The sequence below is a fragment of the Notamacropus eugenii genome, chromosome 1 (assembly GCF_028372415.1).
Source record: "Notamacropus eugenii isolate mMacEug1 chromosome 1, mMacEug1.pri_v2, whole genome shotgun sequence".
NCBI lineage: Eukaryota > Metazoa > Chordata > Mammalia > Diprotodontia > Macropodidae > Notamacropus > Notamacropus eugenii.
In genome coordinates this window covers 549556796-549569868 of record NC_092872.1, presented here as the reverse complement: position 1 = coordinate 549569868, position 13073 = coordinate 549556796, and the positions used below count along the sequence as shown (strand labels likewise).

The following is a 13073-nucleotide window of genomic DNA, read 5'->3' as shown; positions in this document are numbered from 1 at the left end:
GAACTTAAATGACTTGCTCAGGAGCACATTCCTTTGCGAGTCTGAGGCAATAATCAGATGCAGGTCTTTCAAGATTCTGACTTGAGGACTATTTACTCAGGCCCACTAAATCTATAAAATCAGGGTATTGAACCAGATGATCTAAAGTTCCCTTTACCTCCAGATTTGATGTCATAACCATTTTGGCTAAACTGAAATTCACTGTAAATACTGTATGTGGGAAACAATACTCCACATATATTTAAAATCTGAGACTATTCAATATAGATTAACTGAAATTCAGTACTTAATAATCTTAGCAAATTGTATAGAAACACCGAACACCTCAGTATTTCAGAGTTGCACAGAATTTCTGTGACCATCTTGTCCAGGGGTTCAGAGGTCCATAAACTTGAATGGGGAAAAAAACCACATCTTCTGTTAATATACTTGGTTTTCTTTCTAAATTTATGCACTTAAAAAGTTTTTTCTGTGAAGGGGCACATGACCCAAAAAAGGTTAAAGACCTAATTCAACCTCTACCCCCAAAAGAATCTCTTTTCTATACCCTAAAAACGCTTTGCAAATTTAAAATGAAAATATATTAGGGACTTAAAATAATCAGGTCAAGTTCCATACTGGCCCAAATCTCAAATCTAACCTGTAAATCCTTTGCTACCAGAAAGATCATCTTTATCATAAATCATTCATAAATAATCACTACAACGTAACTGTTCAGAAAAATGAGACTTTTCAAACATAATTAAGGTCACTAAGAATGAAGTCCAATACTTAACCAAGTCTCTTAACCAAGGACTAATCTTTTCTGCTCTTAAGCAAAATGCAGAGAGGGACAAGCGCAACACGTTTATAAATGATCCTTAACAATAATAATCTGCAATAAAAATCTGTAATAAATATATAGAATGGTGAAATGGAAGCTACAACAAAGATGATTGGTGAAATATGAAAAGTTCCATTTCTACTTCTGGCAGTGTCCTGTGACTCCAAAATTGCTCTGTTTACTACAAATTATTAGTTCTGGATCCCAAAATCAATGTAAAAAAAACAAACAAATGCTGACAAATCAGTTGTGGGACTAACTGCAAAACCCTGTTTTGGAAAATTAATAATTAAGAAAATCAGTTAAATCTTAGGAATTAGAACTTAAGCCCCCTAACAATCCCAGTTATAGAATCACAGAATTTTAGAGTTGGAAGGGATCCCAGGGGTAATCCAGTTCCACTTCATATGAGCAATAATTATTGTACCTGAGTAGTCTACACACTTCTTAAATGTGTACCTTTCCCCTAGAATCTACTATAATTTTCTGTACCAGAGTACTAGATTTAATATTGAATATCCACATTTTCTCCCATAACTAGGCACTGAGAACAAAGGTTCTTATTAAAAAAAAAAAATTCAGACCATATTTAGAGTACTTTCTCCAGTTTCAGGCACCCTAACAAGGTTGATGAAAGGTCTCAGAATCATGCCAGAAGGATCAGCTGAAAGAATCAGATATAATGTGCATTTAAAACATGTTTCCCAGAGAAAGTCAAAAAGCACTTATTAAGAACCAAATACGTGGCAGGTACTGTGCTAAGCACTGGGAATAGTAGGGGGCAAGAGGGAGGAAGAAAACCCCATATCCTTTAAAATCCTATGTTGCAGAATTCTAAAGGTGTAACTTTTGTCAATTCCACAAAGACAGATGGTTCTCCACTCAGCAAGTGGCACCAAATGTAGATATGCAGGTGAAGTTTGCGCTTACAAAGCATTATTCTGGGATCAATGAGCTTTAAAGATGAAATTAGTCTGCCAGATAATTCATTTCACCTTTTAAAGAATGGTACCAATTCTTACAAAGCAAGAGTAAATGGTTTATAAAATGTAATTTTATTTTATGTTACTTTGCTGTTACATAGGGCATAACATTTTCCACAAGGCTTTTTTGGGACTACAATCAATGATTAGCAACACACAATAGTGGTCCAAACTTTCTAAGTAACAATCACTGGACAAACGTGACACCCTCTCACATGTGCACAAATCTGCATGGAAAAGTACTAAAAATGTTAGGCCTGGACTTGTGTATTTCCAATGGTTTCCCCCACTCTAGTGTATTAAGAAATGACATGCACTTTAATTTGCTAAAAAGCAACATTTGTATTCTGGTAGTTACATGCTACTTCTATTACATAGTAAAGTGGACACCAGAACTACAAAGGCAGGAGTGTGAGTGAACTTTTATTGAGACAGGGAAATTGTCAAATGAAACAGCAGCAACTGAAGAGTAAGAAAACTTCGTGCTGTCACAGGACTTATTTTACAGTAGGCATATTTCAGTTTGTGATCCCTAACTCTAAAATGCCAAACTTGTTTCCATTTGACTCAATACTTCCAAGATTCCTCCTTAAAAGGAACATATAAAGAGCATGTGAAAGTTGTTTGGTGAAAGGAAAACCCTGAAAAATAAGGCGGGAATATGGGGGGTAGGTGGCGGGGGAAGCTATGTAAAACACTTGAGTTGTATTTAACTATATTTTCATATCTTCACTGTAATACAAAACACAGTCACTTGCAGAACTGGTTCAGATTTTTAAATACCAGATACACTTTAGTCCTCTACATAAGTGTTTGGAAATTACTTATGTTTATATGAAATGAAGCTATTAATACTTTTCTACAGCAGTAACCGCACACCAGGAAGGCCAGGACAAACACAAATCAAGGAATGGAGTTTTCCCAAAGCTGCAGTGTGAAAAGACTATAAACGATTGATTTCCGTACACATGGATGGGTTCTCTTTGCTATAGGAAATCCAAGTGGAGCTATAAGGAATGGAGATGTGTAAAAAGGTTTCTTGAGAGAAAGGAAGATGACACCCTGTATGAATTTTAATTTTCTGCACCTTCCGCAGCATCGCATTCTTCTCCTGCACTGTCTGATGTCCATAACTAGAAAGAAAAGAACCACACTGGGTTATTTCTATGTACATTCAATTATCATGCCAAGTCTCTTAACAAAATAAGTATTACAGATTTGGTGATAAGTTATCTCACTGAACATGTTCTTAAATTACTTTTTATAAACTTCCTTGTACAGTACGATGTATGAACATCTCAAAAGTATCAATCTTTTGGCTCAACTACAAAGCATGCAACCACAGAATATGGTATCCTTTGAAACTTAATATTCTTATCCAGTTCGCTAACTTGATCCTTTTGCTTTAAAAATAATTGTGTAAAGAAAATTTAATTAGGCTTAACGGAATATTTTAAAAACTAGCCACTAGCATTACAGCTGTGTCCAAACAGTTGAAGATACAGCCTTGTTTTGTGCAGCGCTAGAGAGAGAAAATCAGCAGTAGATGCTGGGGGTACAGCACAAAAAAAATTTCTCTTTTATATAAAGAACTAATCTATCTTATAATATAGTAACTGTCTGCCTCTTGACATGACCAAATGAAAACTTAATGACCATTTATATCAAGGAAGATTATACAGAACAGATTCTTACATGGGAGTGCCAGAAGATGGATGAGATAGATCATTTGTAAGATGTTTCTAACATATAATATATTTTTAAAAAATATTATTTAGATTTCATTAACTGTTGGGAAATAGAACTTATTGAACTTTACTATGCAATTTACCTAAATATTTCTTAAGCTCTGGAGGTGTCTTGGGGACATGTTTAACCAAATTATGGTAAGTTGGAAGGAAAAGAAGAGTTCTTGCCAGTTCACTAGAAAGTAATTTTCTGTAAAGCAATCTTTCCCCAACTCTGAGAGCTTCTATCTTCAAAACATACAAAGGTAGGGTCCATCTTTAAAACATTTATAGGGTTATACTATTGTAGTTCTTCTCTCTAAAATAGATTCTTCTGTTTCCTGAAAGAAGTTTCCCTTCTTCCTCTTGCTCCTTTAACCATATAAATTTTCCAAGGCTAGTCCTGGGCTGTTTTCTCTTCACACCTTGTTGCATAATTTACCATCTAATTATTTCTTTTTTATGTAACATTGTTGTTTCATGTGATTGTCTCCTCAGACTAATTAATTAGCCCCCCACAAAGGGAACAATCAAGTCTTATACTTACCTCTTTATTCCCCACAACACCTAGCATTAGGGCAAACACTTAAAGAGTATCGGTTTACTAAATAACAGTTCTCAAACAAGACTATTATCATTCAAGCAACATTTATGAAGATCTATGTGTAAAGCACTATACATGTATGTATGCATGCACATGTTCATGCATACACATGCTATAGCCATAAGAAAGTTAACGTTCTTTTTTGGTCCAACGAGGACTTTATGTGGATAAATCCCACCTCTTGGCAGAGAGGAGACGAACTAGAGGCACAAAATGAGACATGCACTTTCAGACACAGGCAATGCGTGGATGTGCTCTGCTTCATACTTATTTGATACAAAGCAGGGCTTTTTTGAGGGGAAGGGGGTGCTAGGGAGATAAACTCCTACAGCAACGTTACAAATAAGATCCTAAAATAATTAAAGTTTAGATGTAGCTTTAACACCAACTCAGAGATATTACTGAGGAAAGAATTTTAATAATCTTATTCTAGAATAAATTCTTGTAGTATGGGAGATGAAAATCTATAAATTACTATTTTATCCTAGTACTATTAAAAGACAACTTTGTTGCTATTTACACTGAAGCAAAATATGCAACACTCAATATTCAATTCCCCTCCCCCAAACTAGCTGCTTAAATTCTAGTTCTACCATTTCCCCCCCAAAGCTAACCCATCAATCTAAGTCAGTATAATGCCTCCAAAATTATGGACTAGGTTTTCCTTAATATTTTTATATTGGATAGAGAAAGGTAAGCAGCACAAAAAGACAACTTACTGTTAGGTTGTCTCTAAGCAACTGCATGATAAGGGTACTGTCTTTGTACGAGTCTTCGTTCAGTGTATCAAGTTCTGCAATAGCCTCATCAAAAGCCTGATAAGAAACAAATAGTAAGTAAAGAGCTGTACTTAGAAAGATCCTTCAAACTACAAATTTCACAGATTTCTTTATTTTAAAATGCTGCCAGTGTACATTAAAGTTAAAATTATTCTCTCAGACTATGGCCAGTACTGAACTCATTGAGTGTGACTTAAAGTTCTAATACAGCTATACTGTTCTACAGTTCAGAATTAAGTATTTCTTATTACTTCTAGAGGTTATACTACATTATATTACCTTATTAGCCCATTTTGGACCAATGTGAACTATTTCAGTCAGGAGACATCTTTCTAATAAAACACAGGAAGTAGAGAAGATATGAGAAATTACTTCAAGATTTTAAAATTCAAATCTAGAAAAACTATTTCCTTCAGACCTTCTGAAGGCCTGATTAGGAATCAACTGTTTAATTATTCCTACATTATCAACTACCCTGCCCAAGCCTTCAGAACTATCCTGATGCTTATAATCAAAAGAAAAGGTATAAGAATAGGAAATAAACAGTTTGGGGAGATGTGCATATGGTTTAGGGGAGATAAGGGAAAAAGAGAATGGAAGGAACTAAAAGCCATTAAAAACATTTCTACAAAACATCTGAAATTAACTTTTATGAACATTTCAAAAGGTCTACAGTTTCTCAGCAAACACCTTACCGTTTTAGCCAATGTGCAGGCAAGCTCTGGGTTATTAAGGATCTCATAGTAAAATACAGAAAAGTTAAGAGCTAGACCCAGGCGAATTGGATGTGTAGGTTGCATCTCTTTCTTGCTGATGTCAAAGGCTTCCTGATAAGCTCCTTGGGAATTATCTATTGTTTCTGTAAAGGGAGAGAAAAAAAATAAGAAGACTGAAAATTCCTACTCACATTACGTAGCATCTTCTGACACATGAGCTTAAGTTTTGGTGGAAGGAACCTTTCTCTTAGTAGATATACTGTTCTTTATTCAATGAAATGGTAGAAATAAGAATTAATCCAATTAGTATTTGTTACATATGAAGATGAGCCTAGTCCTGTGTTTGGTAAAGTTTAATGAAAGGTAGGGAAAAAAAACTAAGATGCAAATTACAGTGATTCTCTTGGGTCCTATAACTCCTCAGTTTTAGAAAAGGCCATTTAAAGGTTCATCACAAGGTTGGCTACAGGGAATGAATTCTTTCACATATTTTCTTTGAAACAAACCCTGTAACCTGTATGGTGAAAAGAATACCCACAACCTAGGATCCTTGAACTTGCAGTATTCAGAAGGGGGAGAAAGGAGGAAAAGGAGAAGAAAGGTCATTATTTTTTCCTCACAAACTCCATAATCCATCACCATCCATCTTTTGTGCCTTTCCCACCCGATCCTTCCCCATTATTTGGGGCATTGCAGGGATAGATCTTTGCCTGAATATTCCTCACAAGTCTCAGTTCTAGTTAACTGCAAGTTGTTTTAAGAATATCAGGACACCTCAAACCAAACATGCTTACGTTTTCGGTCATCGCCACACGCTACTTCAGCAAGGTACCGGAAGTAGTCTCCCTTCATTTTCAGATAGAAGACCTTGCTCTCTGGATTAGTCGCATTGGCTATTAAAAACTTATCCAACAATTCCTGAAAGAAAAATGTCATACCAATACAGCTAGATATCACTACAAGTTATTGCAATCATTTATAACGATACATGTTTTTGCATGCCGTATATTTTATTTACTAACTGAACAGGGATGCCACACCCATCACTATACAGCAAATCTTTAGAAGGCAGGGATCAGACTGCTTTTACTTTATTCTCCTGGCAATGTGTACTAAGCCTGTGGCAAACAACTTCTGGTTCCAAAGCCAACATTATAATATATTACATTATTTGGAAGTTAGAATTATTATTTAGTTCAAAACACCCCCCTGATGGATCCAGATTAGAGGAAAATAGGTAGAAAAGTACAGAAAGGTAACACACCTCCTAAGTTTTAACAAATTGGGATTGCAAGAGATGCCCAGGTTTTTTTTTGGGGGGGGTGGGGTGGGCTATTGGTTAACAAAAAAAAAACAAAACACATACAAATGCAACTCCAAAGTCTACAGACAAAGCCTTAAAAAAAATTATCCTTAAAGTCAAAAACATTTGAAGCTGAGTAATGTTCTAGGGAAAAGAGATAGTAAAAATGTTACCAGGGCTGGGGTCTGCACAGGATAAAAAAGATCAAGTGAGCTGCTTTATACTATCATAAATTCTGATGAGAAAAATAAACTTGCAGTGGTCTTTGGAGGGAGAAAGCTACTACTCTTGGCTAGTTCTAGTTTTTATTTTGATCCAGGCTGACAAGATTTCTAGATAGGGTGACTAGAACTATTTAGAGTTACCTCGTAGGTGGTTTCACATGATGACTGAGATGGTATTCAGATGCTCAAAGTACTATGACAGCTATTCCAATGTTTAAGATTACAGCAGTTTCCTAGTTAACTACTACTCCCCTCCCTTACTGCAGACTCTAAAAAAGTGGATCTACACATTTGTAGATTTCTATATTTATTCTCTTCTATGTCTTCAATATTTAGATCAAAGAGAGCTGGTAACATATAATCAAGCAGAAACAAAGCTTATTTAATGAGTTCCAGAAATATGCTATTGTAAACTCATTCACCAAGTTGCAAATTCTAGAAATGGTAAAGAACAGGACAATTTCCATAGGATAAGCTTTATAAAAATAAAGTCTCTAGGTAAAATTTCAAAGCCCAAGTGATTTATCAACTTTTAGGAGAAAGACAAAATAAAATAGTTAGCTCCTTGGGACTGTGATAGAATCTGACCTAAAGTAGTCAGATGGAATACAACTAAGATTAAGAACACAGTAAAAAACTCATTATTCCACTGCTATTAATTGAGAATTTGTTTATAAAAGGCCTTATACACATAAAGAAGACATATGTATGAGAGGCAGTGAAAAGGAAGTACTTTACTTAGAAACAGCTCAAACATTCAAGAATTACAAGAAATCATATGTAAATTATAAGTAATCCTTAGTACAACTTCCACCCCACAAACTTAATACCATAAATTTATAATAGCTAAAAGTATAAAGCTATACAAATGATATCATTTGAGTCTCATAAAAAAAATGATAACTTGCAAAAGCAGATAGAATGCCTTCTTTTGAGTCAAAAAGACCTGGATTTAAATCCTACTTTAGATTTATTAGCTTTGTGTCTGGGTAAATCACTTCACTATTCTGTGCCTCAGGCAACTCTGATCTACTAAGTTGGCTGCTGTAAAACATTTTGGTCTTAGGATCTCTACATTCTTGAGGACCCCTCAAAGAGCTTTTGCTTATTTGGATTTTATCTGTTGCTATTTACCATATCAGAAATTAAAATCTCACTATTATTATGAAAAGTTATGACCTCATGAATCCCCTGAAAGAGGTCCTATACAGACTCTGAAGAGAGATACACTAAATCAAAAACAAGAATTTAAACTGGCAGAGGGAAATTCCATCTCTGAATATCCAATGTGTCAAAGCAGTCAATACAATGAATTTCTTTAATAAAATGAGGAAACTGAGGGTAATGGGTTAAATGATCTCGCCAAAATGTCTGTCAGCAAGCTCATAGAAAAACCAGGACCAGGCTCTAATTGCCTGAATTCTAATCTTTCTAAAACAAGATAAAATACTTCAAAATAACAAACCTGTAATTATTTAAGAAATTAGAGTTACCTCTGGTCATAATCTGAATTAGTGAAACTTTATTTACTGCAGTACTAATTAAAAACTATGAAAAATTTATTTCTGTGGTAGTATCAGTTTCTTTGGTACCTATCAAGGGCTTTATAAATCTCAAGTTACCTTGGTTCACTAGAGATACTTTCACCAACATACCAATAAGTGATAAGGCTTTGCGTATTCTCACAATAATGTAATTTTAGCAGATCTGTTTGTTGGAAATCACTAAAGCAGAAACTTGTATTGTTTTTAGATCAGGAATTACAATGCAGCACCCAATAAGCACTAAGCATGTGATAATATAAAGTCCAATGTATTGATTATTACAAGACCAGTTTAACTAAAGAAGTCTGCATACTCTCATACTTTCTAGCCAAAAAAAAAAAGTTTTAAATATAACTAAATTAGCTAGCACACATGAACTAGCAGACCAACATACATAATGTAACCACCTGAAATTCATGACTATAATGCCAAACTCTGGGCAATGTTTCAACCCAGATGATAACATCAAAATATATTCTTTTCATTTAAAATGCAGAAGATCAAAGATGTAAATCTAAAGTTGGATTTTGAGATATATGCCTCAATCTACATTACATTTTGAAAATAATCCAAGTTCTTACAAGACTTGACAAGAAGTATCAACGAATTATTTTCTTTTGTGTAAATAATTTTAAAAAATCAAAATAAAATGGTATTTAGTATTCTGCATGAAGTTGAATAAATTTGTTTTTGCATTACTGCCTTAAAAATATTAATAGCTATCAGGCAATATGTTTAAATACTGTTTAAAATGCATACCTGAACACATAGGAATTACCATGTGATTTGGAAAGAAACACACCTTTAAAATTAAACTAAGCACTTTGGATTCATTGTTAATCAAACCAAATTGCTAAATTTTCAAAACAAAGAAATTCAGTGTTAAAAGTTAAAATTATTATAAATATACATACTTAACACTAAGTAAAAGAAATTGATAAAGTATCAATAGCTGTATATACCGATATGTCCCTCTAAAAGTTTCTGCCAGCTGAAACCTAGATAAAAAAAATTAAGCCGAAATACCAAATCACCAGAAGTTAACTGGGTGGGCAGTTACCAGGGACCACGAAAAGCCAAACCCAGCCACTAGGGAGAAATGTCAGCAACTTCAGAGTTTTCATTTGGTGTTTACCACACAATAATTACAGTATTAGAACTGTTACCTTTTGATCTGTGAGATTTTTTTAAAAATAAATTTTATTATAAAATTAACAATGTTTGCTGGACGAAAGTGTTAAGAAATAATTTCTACCACTGCACATTATCAACATAGTCTTAGTAATTTGGGAAATAATTCATCTTTCCCATAATCTAAATTATTTTCACAAATTCAATTTTTAATTTTTCTCTCCTAGTTTTATTTTCACTAATCAATGATAACAATTAGCCCACGTTAGAGATTAATGATATATATATATTTTTAACTTTTATGCTGGCAGAAATTTTCTTTCATATGCTTATTAGACAATATGAATGACAACCAGAAAAGATTTTATCAACTTAACTTCCCTGGAAAAATGCTCACCACTAAATTCACACATGTCTATTTTTAAACAGTTTCTGATCAGGAATTTTTACAGCTTTATACTTTTAAGGCACTAGCGTTAGGAGGAAGGAGGTGGTGACTGTGGGGATTAAAAGTTGAAAAATAATATCTTAAGACCGGTATAGAAAAGGGAGATATAGTATTTATAACTGTTGTTATACCCTCCCCCACCAATCATTTTATACTTCTGTGGGATTTGTGCTACTGTTTATTCCTTTGTCTTCTGTAGGTTCTAATGATATGTGAAATAGCTACTTCATTAGTAACTACTAGGCCACAAAGTGCCAGATAAAGCTTTTCTTTCTAAAAATATTAACTTTCACTACTAGTTTGCATATAGCTGTTACGTACGATTTACAGTGTTGGGCTTTTATAAAGTGACTTGTGCATTACTTCCATCCTGGAGTTTCAGCCAGGTATCATGGTTCTTTGTCAGATGCCACTAGCTCTCTGTGAAGGAAACAACAGGTACAGAATAATTCTTCTGTCTCTCTATATGCTATCAATAGCAGAGATTTACATACTAGCCCAATTAAAAAAAACCACAAAAACAATTAATTATGGGTTCTATTTAATGGCTCACCAATGTGATCAAAGCATGATAACAGTTAATAGTAGTTACATAGGATATAGCTACTTCAGATCTATAGCCTCAGAATTAAGCTTTTTAAAATTTATGAAAAACATTATGTTTTTAATATTATAAAATGGGCAAATGACTCTTTGATTAAGAAAAACCTTCCAGATAAAAAAAAAGCTAGATGAAAGTCTGTACACAAGAGTATTCCATTTGGCATTTTTATTTACTATAGGCCTTCCCTAAACTTACAAATCTGGCATATGATTCCAAATCCCCCAAATTTCAAACACAGTACATTCTTATGAATTGCATGCTTGAAAATGTCCTTAGCTAATTCATTTCACTAATGTTTTATGGCTCAGAAGATTAATGGAGGGTTCCCCAATCTTTTCCTCAAGAGGAATTTCTTTTGGTTATATAAGGAGCTGAAGAGAGCACTTCAAATAGGACAGATCATATCTGAGGAGAAAAGGGAAGGGGGAAAGCCTTCCTTCAAAAGGCTTCAAAGTTACTGCTAAACTCTACATTTTACCTTTTTAGACTTCTTTTAGGAAGGAAATAAGACAAGTTACACTGACGGTACAAGAACTAGGTGAATTAAAAAAAAAATCACAAAATTTCTCAATACTGTGAAGTACTAATACATTTAATGACAAATTTTCAAATTCATAAACATGTACAAATGCTAAGACTACATATATGTACAATTTAATATTTATTCTAAATCAAGAGTTTCCTTTCAAAACAAAAGCAGCAGCATAATTTTGATAGTTCCCCCAAGGATACCTAAAATAAACATGCTCTTCACATACCAGGGAGCAAAACCTATCTATAGACAGAATATTAAAATTCTATCCATAGAAATAATTTTTTTTTACTGACACAAATTCTTTACACTAATTTAAGTGTCAAAAAGACATTTTAGTTTCTGAGAAACATTCTGCTAAGTCTCCAATCATGATTCAACCATTCATTATTTTGTTTACCAGCTCTACCTCTAAGCGGCTCCGTGTTCTGAGGGCAAATTCCATCAGTATTTCATAAAGGTTACATTTAGATTTTGGCCATGGGGATGAGGGGATGGGTAATGGAAGAAACTAGAGAATAGAATTCAATACAGTAAAAAGAACATTTAGTTTAAAAGTTAGGAAAGATCAGATTGGAATGCTACCTCTGACCACTGTATCCATCAATGTACACAAAGGCAGTAATGTTTAATAAGTATCTGGCGAAGTAAGGAGAGCCAGGTAAGCAATATACAAAACAGCAACGATGTAAAAGAAAGAACAGCTATCACAAAATAATGGAAACCAAATGCAGCACAATCATAAAGACCATGCTGGGCCCCAAACGTAAAGACACTTTCCCTTGCTCTTTCGCCTACATGGCAGTGATACATTTATGTGTTGATTGATTTTGTTAAGAAAACATTTTCCCTTCCTTTTTAAAAAATCATTCTTTGTTATACGGGATATACCTCTAGGTAAGGGAGGAAGGGCCAATAAAAATGAAGTTATCTCTTGCAAACACTCATGTGGATGCCATATTAAGAAAGATGATTTCAGAAAGTCACTTTTGAATATCAACAGCTTTAGTCTCTGCATGTATGACAAAGTTAACAAAGCAAAAATTATTTGTTATCACAATAAATCCAATATCTTGTATATTTCTCTTTAAAATGAAAACTTACTTTTTATTTCAAATGCTTGATTTGTTTCTGTCAGTGGCACTCAATTTTGAAAAACAAAAAAAAGTTCTTTTCCATTCTCCCATTAATATAGGGGGAAAAAAACCTCTGCTATTCTCACTCTTGTATGTAGAATTCTATTAAAAAAATTCACGAGGATACCAAAACTGTTACTCTACAAATCTCAACCTTGTTAAATGAAAGCTTATTTTACAATGTATAGAAGGGATATGCTACTTACCGACTGGTAAAATGTTTGTGAAGAGCAAATGTTCGCTGTATACTAATTTGTAGAAGGTTAGCAGTTATAAGGAATCCTCCACCTGCTCTGGAGTAGTGGTGGTTCTATATAGGTTGAACACTATTTTGATTGTATCCTTTCCTACACTAAACTCCATTAAGGCAAAATTAATAAGTTCTCAATAAAAGATTTTCTTTTTTCAAAATAGAGTTCAGGAAAACACAAAATGAAATTGACTATATTGGAATAAATGTTCTAATTCCTGCTATTCAGTTATAGGCTCATACAAATTCATGGTATTTCATTTAGTACT

The 13073-nt window shown here is 33.8% G+C and overlaps 1 protein-coding gene across 2 annotated transcripts in view; it reads right to left on the bottom strand.

Moving 5' to 3' along the window:
• Window positions 1-1859: 1859 nt before the first annotated feature.
• Window positions 1860-13073, bottom strand: part of YWHAQ (tyrosine 3-monooxygenase/tryptophan 5-monooxygenase activation protein theta) — a 32824-nt gene continuing 21610 nt past the window's right edge. For both annotated transcript variants that reach the window (XM_072634249.1, XM_072634250.1), the window contains exons 3-6: window positions 6427-6550; window positions 5612-5775; window positions 4857-4952; window positions 1860-2939 (exon numbers count right to left, since the gene is read on the bottom strand). In XM_072634249.1, the coding sequence (XP_072490350.1) occupies window positions 2880-2939; window positions 4857-4952; window positions 5612-5775; window positions 6427-6550 (444 nt within the window). In that variant the 3' untranslated portion in view covers window positions 1860-2879. The remainder of the gene's footprint in view (window positions 2940-4856; window positions 4953-5611; window positions 5776-6426; window positions 6551-13073) is intronic.